Raw genomic sequence first — 12,915 nt, forward strand, 5'->3', positions numbered from 1 at the left:
GACACGCTTCCTCTCGGCCACTGAGTATTCGAGGGTTGGTAAACACACACTGTGTACAGGCCTCCCATCTCATTGATAAGAGAGATTGATACGACACATTACATACAACAGTGCAGGGCGATGAAAACATCGAATATGCCACTATAATTTAGGAGGGTCAGAACTGATTGTGGAGAAGGTAACATTCATTTCATTTTGTGGATTCCTTCTGTAGGGGAGGAAGAATAATTTTTTCTCTACCCTTCTGAGTTCTAGGCTGAGTCTAATGTAATAACAGACAGATTAGCAAGAGAAAAACAAACAATTTATTAACATGGATACTTCATGGATACATGGCAGATACCCAGGGAGAAATGAGTAACTCCCCGAGGTGGCTTAGATTCAGGATTAAACACCATCTTAACAGGGAAGGGGGGTGGGAATGGTGGCAACTTAAATGATTTTTTGGACAGATGAATGGGTCTTTAGAAAAAGAGATGGGAGATAAAATAGTGTGTGACAGTTTGTCTGGGAGTGGGGTCGACTTCTAGTCTCCTCTCCTGTGATAAGGGTCAGTCATTCCTGCTCGATGAAACTCTCTGGAAAGGGATTTATGACAATTAAGTTCCCTTTGGAGGATCTGTCTTTAGGCAGATAAGAGGAGTTTAGAGAAAGCCTCCAAGCACTTGCTGTTTTTCATGTTCCTATCTCTCAAAATAATCAATATAACAAAGTGGCATATTTGGGGTGGCAGAATCTGCTACCCTTCCCTTCTCTCTCTAGTTCAATCATGTTTTAATAGGAAAATGAGGCCAAAAGCCCTATTTAGGAAAGGCTTTGCTTATGCCCTTAAATCAGAATATCAAAAATGCCCTTAAAAAGTAACAAATGACACAGCAGCCCTCAGGAGCCTTCGCCGCGATCAGGGCCCTCCGCCGCCCGTGTGGGTTGGCGAAAAAGGCAAGAGAGGCCGGCAGAGAAGCAAAGGTGGCAACAGGAACAACTTGGAAGCAGAGGCTGAATCCAAGTGGGGCTCAGAGAAACGCCCGCCGTCGCTGGACCGCCCTGCGCCCCACATTCCCTCCTGAGATGCCCGCTGGCCTTCACTGCGCTTCTCGGGACAGGCGGTCACTGAAGCCCTGGGTCTCGCCACTTGATTAAGGGGACGCTACCGGGCCAGTGATGTTCAGTGAGGCGACTGCTTGCTAAGAGCCAGTTGGCTTGTTGTGAGTCCCTCAATTATCCCTTTCAGCACTCGGAGGGGTTTCAAATTGTATATTTATTTTCTTTGGGATAAAAAGGAATCAATAGCTTTCTTAGCTCGCTCTTGGAAACTTCCCACCCCAAAGGATGCTCAGTGCAGGCGGAAGCACTTCATCTGCGGGCCTGAATGGCATTTTCAATGAGCCGCTGGGCCCCGCTGAGGAACGGACCGAGGGCGGGCTGCTGGTTTTAGTCTCATTACTGACCTCGAAAATGCACAAGTACATCTTTTGAGATTCTTGAAAACTGCGTGGCTCTTTGTCCCACTCACTATGTGATCCTCAACCAACTGTATTTTTATGGTTTTTATTTTCTCATTTGTAAAAAAGGCCTTAGAAACTTTTATAAGTCAGACTTTCTGAAGGTGGCTGACTGAGGTGACCATGTTTTCTCCCATTTCTACCAAAGAACTCTATTTTCTAGGAAAGTTGAGGTTAATAACTATTAAAAGCAAGCAGGTCTCAACCTATATACATAAAATGTAAAACACCATTTGGAGGGATATTTTCACCTAATAAATCTCAAGATTTTGCATTTTAATTATACTTTGAGATTTGCCTATTTTGACTATAATTACTTTAATCAAAACACTGGGAGGAAAAAATATGTTATAGCCAACATGAAATTAAAACAAAACTAATTACACCACTGTCCTTCAAAATCATAATCACATTTCATTTAAAGTAAAGAAATTAAATATTATGAAATTATTTCATTTTCTTTTATTACACTGAACAAGGTCTTTATTTCCTCAGGGACTCTCAAGAAAGATATAATGTGTTACTTAAGTCTCTTATGATGATAACAACTCCTTTTTGGTAAACACTTAAAAAAAAACAATCTTAAAACATCAAATCCATATCACCTATTATAATTAGTAAGTTTTAAAAGGAAGTGAGTGCCTGCAAAGTGATGCCATGTCAGTGACAAGGCACGATTAAGATAGGATAACTTTTCTTTTAACTCTGCAAAATGTCCTTTTTTTTTTCTTCACAGTGTACTGCTAGGGAGGTGCACAGGAAGGCAAGAATACAGAATTTAGGGTAGAAGAGGGCCACGAGGAGACTATCATAAGGAACAGAAATTGCAAAATCACCCTCTTTTCTCTGATTGAGGAGAATCAGGCTCAGTGAGACAGGGAAAAACAGAAGCAAGAGATACATGAAATACATGAAACTCTGCACCGAGTATACATCTAGTGTAGTACACATGGCGTCAAAACACGTGTGACTCTAACAGATACCCTTACAGCCAAGACACAGGTTTCTGTCCTTAGGGGAGAATGGTTCCTACTCATTCAGGTGTCGCCTCTGCACCCAAAGGCAGGAGAGTCTTGATCTGCATGGGGGCAGATATGCAAAGGAGACAGTGCGTGAACACTGGTCAAGCTGCCATTACAGGGGACAGAAGATGCATTTGGGTGCCAGCCATAACCAGTCAGGCACAAAACTAAAGTTTTTATCTGTATTAATTTTTAAAGTCAACAAAATGTATGAATAGTGAGTATACAGCTTCTTTGGGGTTTAGGAGCTTGTAACTTGGCTTCAATGTCCAACTTACATAGTCTTGTTCTAAAGCAGCTGGGGCTTTCACACTGTCTAACTTTCAGGAGAGTACTTTTTAAACAAATAAAAATAATATATATTATATTGTGAAATATTAAAATAAGAATCTTATGGGTAGAAAATTAGTAAGAAAACTCTAACCCGACAATGTGAATTTTAAAACTAAGTCATAATTTGGTTCTTTTGACTTAATATTCCATAGTTGGTTTTAATCTTAGCATCACACATTTTTAACTAATCTGGTTTTTAAAGAATTAGACTAAACTAAAAACCTAGAAAACTGAACACTAAAGAAATCTTTGCCCTACAGTTTTAAAATAATCTTACTCTGAATATTTTTAAATTTAACTAGTAATTTAAAATACTATCATTCTTTTGTATTTTTCTATAGTAATTATGGCACTAGTATAATGTACTCTGCCTTCATCTAATATAATAATTAATATTTTGAAATCTGTACCCTTTGGAATGATGCTAATTATATAGTTAATACTTATGAAGAGGAAAGTTAATGTTATTTATTGCCTTAGCATAAATAGCTCAGACCCCCAAAAATCCACATAAAAAGGCACAGAAGAAAAACTTTTTTTAGTTTTATGTAAATTAAAAATATATATATATAACAGAACTGCTTTTAAAAATACATTTTATTCTTAGAATTTGGCATGCAAATAACCAAGAGAATGAGAGTAAGAAATAATTTGGTCAGCTTCAAAATACTACCAAAATAATTTCTGAATTTGGAAAGAAAAAAGTACCTAGAGACAAAAGCATTAATACAGAAAGCTATGGCATATAGCTATTGATACAGCTTCCCATTTTAAACTATAGTTTCCCTATTGATCAATTTAAATTATAGGATTTGCTTTGTTAAGAAAACAGAGAGAGAACAGGATGGCAGCCCCGGGCAATCGCCTCTAGGACAAATCCATACAGAGGCAGTGGGTAGATGGTTCCATGGAAAAGTCAGATGATTCCTATTAGGTGTCTTCAAAATCTAACCATATTTCTACAACAGATCTGAGTAGTAATATTCACACCCACTGGGAAGACGCCAAAAGCAGCTGACATACCTTGATCCACCCTCCGACCTTGGACACAGCTGGCTGTCACAAGTTTTTATGCTGAACTTGAAAATCTCTATAGGTTCTGTTTTTATCCTGAGTGAAGGCATATGTAACAGTATGAAAAACAATTTTCCTGCACTGTGAGTCAATAAACTATAAATCTGAAAAACCATTTTGATAGTCTTATTTGTAATGGCATGGCATGAATTATCATACTGCTGTCGAGAAACATTCACAATATGAAGCCGAATGCTACTGAAGCAATATTTTATTCAGGGTTTCACATCTTCTACCAATTCGATCTTAAATAAAATGCAAGGGAGAGTATTATAGCACTTACTTAATCATATGTGGCACAGTGACTTTGGAATTCTCTTCAAACACTATAGTCATTAAGCCATTACACCGAATATTGTCCACACACTGTGAAATTAAAAAATAGACAATTACAACCCACATGAAAACCTAGGCAGATCATATATTCCCAGAATTGTTTATAGCCACAAAACAATTTAGTTTCTCATCTCTCTCTCTCTCTCTCTCTCTCTCACACACACACACACACACACACACACAATGACAGGTAAACATTAGACAATGATGAGCAGACTCAAGGTCTAGATACCAAAACTGTGCAGCTGGCCAGCACCTGAGGGCAGGTACAAGGGCTACGCTTTCCTTCAATGTGCTCCCCATGGGCTCTGACCGACCCCGTGGCCCAGCCCCCTGGCCGGCGCGCACTGAGAGGCCTGCTGCGCTCTGCAGGGGCCGGGCGTCCTCTGCCTCTGCTGGTCAGCCTCTGCCCTCCTGAGAAGAAATCGCCTTCTCCTTCCCTAGCGAGCCCTGTGCCTGCTGCCTGTTTTTTGCCAATAAGTGCCCACGTTTTACCAGGCTCTCTAGCAGTTTCTATTGGCACCATGTTGGTTTGGTGAGGACGCATTGTGCTATTTCTCCTGTGCCTGGCACATGGCAAACCCTGTTCATCTTCTTCTCTTTTTTTTTTTTTTTTTTTATAGAGAACACTCAGCAACTTTTGCTAATTTTCTCTGTCTTCTTTATTTATATTTACGCTTTATCAATTTAAAATTCCTCTTTGCAATTACTTGGGATAAGAGAAGGATTTATTTTGAATTATACATATTCCCTTTGGAAACAAAATAAAAAAGATTTAAAATCAGAAATTACTTCTAGTAACCAGAACACCATGGGGTGCTTTATGACTGCAATTAAGTGGTGTGAAGAGCTGATTGCCAAGTGACTTCACGTAGGCCATCCGCTCAGGGTTTCCCCTAGGCCCCAGCGTCTGATGAAAGTAACCATGCGTACAAGAAACTTCCGATCGCTGGCAACACTTGACTATTCAGTCTATTTAGTATATCAGCACATTCATACTTGTTTTTCCTTAAAAATTTGTTTTCTTGCCTGGCGGGCGTGGCTCAGCGGTTGAGCATCGACCTAGGATCCAGGAGATTGGGGTTCGATTCCCGGTCAGGACACATGCCCAAGTTGCGGCCTTGATCCCCAGTCGGGGGCGTGCAGGAGGCAGCCCATCAATGACTCTCTCATCATTGATGTTTCTATATCTCTCTCTCCCTCTCCCTTCCTTTCTCTGAAATCAATATTTAAGAAAAGAAAAAGTTGTTTCCTCATATCTTATGCTATTACTTCAGCGACCAGGTATAGAGGATGCTAACTCTGAAAATAAAATGGAATATTTAAAAGTCCCCTTCAATTCACTTCCTTAAACTACAGCATCTGGAAACATTATAGATCTTTTGTAAAAGTGAAATGATGTAACATGAACTTTGGAAAAGCAGGGGGTACCTATAGATGAGTGTGTGTGTGTGTGTGTGTGTGTGTGTGTGTGTGTGTGAATATCTATATTGGAAAGAGGGGTAAATATTCATGATCATATAAGCATGTATTTGGTAGTGTTGGGAGAAGAGTTTGAGCTCTAGGAAAATGAATTCAGTTCACTCATTCAAGAAATACAGGACAGTAAGTGAGGTGTCACATGTCTTTAAGGGCAACACTGAATTTACGTGAACTCCAGTAAACCTTGAAATTCCTAGAACAAGAAAAGCAGATTCCTGGGCCAAGGATACTCTGGTAACTATGACTAGGGTGGGACCTGGGAATATGTACGTTCACAAAAGCCCCAAGTAACTGTGATGCAGCTGGTTCTTGTCAAGTGTTGAGAAAGACTCCAGCAGGCTTTTTTGAGGGTTTTGCTTCAGGCAATACCTATTCAAAGGTCAGTTGTCTACTATGTCATTTTGTTTTTTACCTTCTTAATATATCTAAGTAATGGGAAGAAAGGGCAGATTCAATTTTTTTCTTTTAATTCACCTTTATGTTAAAGTAGAAAATTCCCTATTGATTCCAGAGAAGCTATTTTAAGAAAAAAAACATGTCAGCATGCTACAAAGTAGTCTATACAGGTCTATATTTTGACACATCTGCCCAAACCAAGAAGCTCAGAGGTGAATTTTAATTTTGCATTGTAGTTAATACCCATAATTATAGGAAAAAATGTGTTTAATACACCATTAATGTATGACAGTAAGATAAGCACAAATGAATGCACTATATTGAAATGAATGGTCGAATCTCTAGCCTCAAGGTTTTTCCTATAAATAGATAAAAAAAGGGAAGAATTACTGGTCAAGACATTAGCCACTTGTGTGTTTTGTTGGAGGCGCCAACTGTTAATAATGGCCTTACTGGTGCAGCTAAAAGTGCAATTAATCATTCAAGCAATTGTAACTTCTAAAAATTACAGCTTCAGAGACAGAGGCCTGGCTTAGCCCAAAGTTTTGTGCAGAGAGCTTTATGTGAAACTGGGATCGTGTCAATACTCTGGAACCTCTTTATTATCTTAAATAATAGCCATGTGTAATTAGTGCAACACGACAGCTCAGCAAGGTGGGTTCAAATCAAGTCACAAAAATATCAAAGTTTAGCAAAATAAAGGATGAAAGATAAAAAGACAAACCAACAGCAAACATACTCAGAATAGGAACTGAAAGAGTGTTCATTTCCCTGTTCCGTAAGGATGGCTAAAATGAATAACTGTCCATCTGGCATGAACTGACAAGAAATAGAAATAGTGGAAAATGTTCATCTCATTGATAATTACGGAAGTCTAAGCTAAAACCAGTAGGAAGCAATGCCACTTTTCCATTACACAAGAAAATGTAACAAAACTCAACTTTGGCAGGCCTTCCAAGAAAGCTGCATAGATACCTTGCTGCTGATGTAGTGAAATGATGAGTTACATATTCCTTGAAGCATTCTGGTAGTGTGTTGAGTCATGAATTATGAAACCACGAAAGTGATCAGGTGCTCTGTACCAGCCTTCCCTACTGTGCGGAAGACACACAGCCAGGGACCTTGAAAGGGAAAACAACTCCCTGCACAAAGATGTTTAGCTCCATAGCACAGATTAATGCTAAAACCGGGAAACTGCCATATGATATGCCTAATATTTGAAAAAAGCTAGAAAGGTGGTACATTAAAGTAGTAGAAAATATGTATAAATATATATTCTAATATATATATTAGAGGACACAATATGAAGCCCCCGGTACATCATAAGGCAGAAGATAGAAGCAGCTAGAAAAACACCTTTGCCTACTGCTCTTCTCCCTATTCTTCCTACTCATCTTGACTTCTCAACACTTGCAAAATTTTGTTGCATTAAGTTGTCTACTTCCTTTTGTTCCTCACTAGCCTGCCTGTCTTCTTGAGAGCAGGGACCATCACCATATCCCTGGCACCTGCACAACAGCTGGCAGTTCATGGTGATGGCATGATAAACAGTCACAGAATCAGTGAATGATTTGGAGTTTCATAAGGTCAGGGATGCATTACAAACAGAAGCTAAAGTATTAATTCATAGAGCATAGAGTTAATGAAAGTATTAATAAGTCACCACCAGGATGTAATTATGCAAATATAGAAGATCCCACATCTCCAATCCTTTGTTAGCCAAAAAAGACATACTTTCCCTGCTAGCTATTTATTCACCATCAAAGTAGTCGTGGGTGTCTATAAGTAAAAATCCAGCATCCTTGTAAAGAATGCTTAGGGTGCTAATAAAAGTCTTGGATTAGATCTGAGTCCTGACTCAACACAGTTATGTAACTTTGGACAAACATTTAGCCTTCCAAATCTCAGGTTTCTCACCTGTGAAATGGGAATAATACTCCTGTCTATCTTCAGAACACTGTTTTTAGGGTCAAATGAGAGCAAGTCTGAAAATTTCTTTGACATATAAAAATAATTATTTTTGACATTTATTCTCTTTCTATTTTTGCTGAGTTTTCAGTCATTCAGAAAAAAGTTAAGTCCATAAAGAACTATTGTATAGTTCAGATTTTTACCTGAGTCTTATATATAAATTACTATGAGCTCTTCAGAAAAAATGAGGCTAAATTTACCTTCTCCATTTGCCCACCCTTTCTTGAGTTAACAACTTTAAAGATAATTATCAAGCCTTCTTTTAATATTTTCCTTACACAAACGTTTTCCTCCTATATTGGTTAATGGAGCCAAGAGCTTGGATATAAAAATGCTGAAGTCCAATCATGACTAATTTTGACATATTTCCAAATGCTGAATAAATGCAACAACTCTCTAGTTGGGCATTGCCAATCATGGAAAAGTAAGCAAGTTTTTTTCCTGTTATTTCCACATGAAATACAGGAGCCCATTTTCTAATTTCACAAGACAGATAGTATCTCTTCTGTGATGTGATTCCTTCACTTGTGATTTCTCACCATAGCTCTTGTTAGCTGATTTTGTATCTCTCACCATTTTCCTACCTCAAAAACAGGTAAGAAAAAAAAATCCAGTGGGGGTCATTGGAGAATTTATTATTAACAGAGATATTTTAACACGGCTCAAAACTAGTAATTACATTTAAAGATTGTACAAAAATGCCCAGGAACCAAAATGCAATTACTACATTTCATGTAAATTTTAACCATAAAAAGAAAAACAAACAAAAACGACGATTCCAGCGTATCAAGATAAATAGTGCTAATACATCTCACAGCAACCAGATGTAATTTTTTAATAAAAATAAACTAACTCTAAAAATCCTCCCCAGAAGTTAATGTTGAAAAATTTAAAAAACAAAAAACAAAAACACTTTTGGCAAAGGCCACATCTTACCTGACTTATGTCGCTCATCCAGGCGGCCTTCTCCTGGCGGGAAGGTGCTAACAGGACCACAGTGAAAGGGGCGGCATCAGGAGGCTCCACCACTATTTTAAAATCCAGGTGTCCAAACACTTGCCCAGAACCTTTGGCTTCAGCACACATAAACCAAACGATTAGATGTGAATACAAAATACGAGTAATAGCTGCTTTCACGTAGTTCTAGTAATATGATCAGTGTTCAAGTCCAGAATCTCATTTCAGCAATATGGTACTTCTCCAGCATGGGGGAGGCTTTGCTAAGCTCATAAGCAGATAAAAAAGCTGAGGTCAGTAGGTTACTCAGCACCAGAATCCTGGTCTCCTTCTCATTGCATGTTTTGTTTTGTAATTTCCATCATCTAGAGAGTTCTAAGGCTCTAATTTAATTCCTTTCTTCTCTGCCTGACACTGAAAGGTCACGTTCATGAGACAAATTCAGTAAAATGTGAATTCCCAAAGATGGTTTAACAAGGTTTACAGGTTAGACGGCTCAACAGAATTCTTCATATGTAAATGACTTCAGGGAGTTTATTTTCAGCATCTCTACTGCCTCCTTATGCAGCTCTTCTTAGCTATAAACAAATAAAAACCATAGGACTTTGTAATTCTAATATAATTCTAAGGGATAGAAAGTGACTTACGGTCGTCATCGCTTGCGTCGGGCTCCTCAATCAAGGTACATTCTATTAGAGAGAGAACCCCACCTGTCTGGAAAGAAGCCAAATTTTCATTAAGAGGCTAAGAATCCAGCACAGGCTGGGAAGCTCTTATCTGCAAATCTTATACCCAAGTTGCCACAGAAGAAAGCACAGTAATTCTACATCATAAATAATGAATTATAGATTCCAGGGTTAAATGTACATGTGTAAAAGTAATTGAACTCATTTAAATTCGCAATTCTTTTCCCAACCCACTCTCACTCCCAATGTTTATAAAATTTAGGAAGTCATTCTATGGGAGACTAGATGGCACCTTAGGGGCCCTGGAAAGTGAAGTTGCTCAGCAAAGGCTGAGCTCACCATCCGGGGGGGGGGGGGGGGGGAAGCAGTAGAAAGCCATTATCACGGTGTTAGACAGTGTTTCCAGCCACTAATAACGAAAGGTGTAGACAGGCACATCTTTTCTGTCAAGGGCCAGAGAGTAATTCTTTTAGTAATTTCTATCACAACTACTCAAATCTGCCATTCTAAAAAGCATGAAAGCAGCCACAGATAACGTAAACAAATGACTGGCTGTGTTTCAATAAAGCTTTATTAACAAAAATAGGCACTGTAATAATTTGACAAGATTTTTATAGCTCAGTAATCATCAACTAGTAATAAAGTTGTCCAAGTTAGGATTTTAATTGCACTTCCTAATGGTAATGCACATTTAAATTTTTATTATTTTGGATCCAAGTGACAGCAAAGTAAATGTCAAGGTTGGTAACTGTACATTAGCTCCCTGTGCAATTGTGACAATGTTTTATGATACCAGGCATGGAAAAGTCATAATTAAATTAACCTGAATGCCATTTAAGTGCATGAAAAATCAATGGGATAGTCATGTAAAACAAGTACCTTGAGCAGATGCAGCTTTCCTCCTGAACTTCTTGTACAAATTAAAAAGTGCTTTGTAAATAAGAAGCATTGTCTTTCTCCTTCCTTTTTCAAAGACAATGAACCCAGGCGAACTTTACTAAGTTTCCCCTTCTCAACGGAAGGTACTTGAATAAGGGAACCTGGTGATCACAAAAGTAAAGAATACACAGCAATTAAGATCCTGTGAAATGAGAGCCATTCCTGATGCAATAAACACCAAAGAGTCATTGGATGCACCACTGGAACAAGTGAATCCCCTACACGCTGAGCAGAAGAAGCAATACATTGTGTTTTAAGAGTCATACTAATTCCTACTATTTTTGTAAAACACTTTAGACTTGGTTATTCATCTCTAAGCTGGAAATTAATAGCGTTTACTATGTATTTAAAAAATAAAATATGCAATACATGTATATTATAAAAATATACGAATTATACAATTCAACACAGTTTAGTTAAGGACTATTTTTAAAGGACAGCTATTTCAGGTTACACTTATTTTTATTTTAGTTTCATTTTATTTTATTTTTCAATTGAATTTATTAGGGTGACATTGGTTAATAAAAGTATATAGGTTTCAGGTGTACAATTCTATAACACATCATCTGTATATGGCACTGTGTGTTCACCACCCAAAGTCCAGTCTCCTTCCACCATCATTTATCCACCCATAGCCCTCCTCTCCTCTGGTAATCACCATGCTGTTTTGTCTGTGTCTATGAGGTTTTTTGGTGTGTTTTTTGTTTGCTTAATCCCTTCACTTTCAGGTTACATTTAAATTGTGTGATAAAAATTCTTTGTGCAATCTAAATGGAAAAGAAACCACGTGAAGTCTATACCACAGCATTCCTATGAGCAAACTATCCTCCATTTCTTGTGAGAATCTCTGCATAGACTTTATATAATTTCACCCTAATAATGACCTCCCTTCTCCCCACAAAATAAAATTCCAATCTAAGTTAAATATCAAACTCAAAAGTACTAAGATTCGTACATATACCTTGCCTCTGACTTCTGAAATGGCCTGAGCCAGTATTGTTTCTACTATTGGTTTATTCTATCATCTACCCAAAAACACAGCCTTAGAAAGGCTCAGATCAGCCTCTTGAGAACCATTTAATGCATACTGAACCCTTAAATAGCTACAGTGGTCATCTCTAAGAAGTGAGATTGCAGGCAGCCCTGTTTTCCTCTTCATACATTTTCTTGGTTTCCTGATTTTTTATTTTTTATTTTTGAGCACAGATTAAAGTGGACAGAAAAGCAGTAAATTCTTCATAGACACAAAAGTGTAATACCATGATTATGGGTCACAAAATGTTCACATTAACATATGAGTATTCCAAATAGCACCTACTTTTTAAAAAAGATGTAAAGGTGTACAGGATGGTAAAGGCTCAAAGCTTCCATGCCCAGATTCCATCTTTTTAGATGAGTGTTAGGTGGGGCTGCTTGACAGAGAGAGTGGGCAGCTCCTGGGGCCTCAAGAATAGCATGGGAACAGTTCTGGGGAGGGCGTGGGACTGAGGAACAGAGGGTAGGAGAAGGCTTGATTCCACTGAAGGAAACAGGCAAGGGGAGAGTGAATGAGGGAGGTGAGAAAGGTGGGAGCAAACTGGCAGAGAAAGCAGGCAGCACGTAATTAACTTTGAAGAGTGAAGAAAGGATGGGAAACGCTCAAGGCAGAACACTTAGAGAAGGAGATGAGCAAGTAATAGAAGCAGAAGGATTGTTCTCATGGGACTCGCAGGGTGGAGATCTTTCGGAGGACCTGGGTCATCCCATCATTTTTCAGGAGGGAAAATTGAGGCCTGAGAGGCTAAACAGCTCTCAGTGTTTAGCGTCTCAGAGTGGCATGGCCAGGACATGGCAGTGGAATCAGCATGGTAAAAACTGAAACCTGGAAAGGGAATGGATGGGGAAAGGCAGTAAGTTCTAGTTTTGCAGGGGTGGTGGTGAGTCATCCAGGCAGATGGGTTAGGGCACAGTGAAAGACTGGGGCTTAGGCCGATATCCTGGTGGACAAGTGGGTTTGGGAGTCATTTTCAGAAAGAGTATCACAAAGGCTATAAAAACTCAATAATAATATATTCATTGGTAAATGCTTCTAGCTTTTAATCATCTCATAAGTCAGGAATTATAGAATACATTGTCAACTTATGTATTAGCAATTACTGTGAATTTCAGCTTTGAGGTTAAAAAAATAAATGTTTCCTTGGCAACTACACACTAATATGCTTAATCTAAACTGTTCAC

General features: G+C 38.5%; 1 protein-coding gene across 2 annotated transcripts in view; it reads right to left on the bottom strand.

The window, feature by feature from the left end:
- Positions 1-12,915, bottom strand: part of RASGRF2 (Ras protein specific guanine nucleotide releasing factor 2) — a gene marked incomplete at its 5' end in the record, with an annotated part of 164,424 nt that overhangs the window by 69,520 nt on the left and 81,989 nt on the right. For both annotated transcript variants that reach the window (XM_081132240.1, XM_081132239.1), the window contains 4 exons: positions 4,215-4,297; positions 9,053-9,189; positions 9,721-9,787; positions 10,639-10,799. In XM_081132240.1, coding sequence (XP_080988366.1) covers positions 4,215-4,297; positions 9,053-9,189; positions 9,721-9,787; positions 10,639-10,799 — 448 coding nt within the window. The remainder of the gene's footprint in view (positions 1-4,214; positions 4,298-9,052; positions 9,190-9,720; positions 9,788-10,638; positions 10,800-12,915) is intronic.

Source organism: Miniopterus schreibersii, assembly GCF_964146895.1.
Source record: "Miniopterus schreibersii genome assembly, chromosome: 3".
Lineage (NCBI taxonomy): Eukaryota > Metazoa > Chordata > Mammalia > Chiroptera > Miniopteridae > Miniopterus > Miniopterus schreibersii.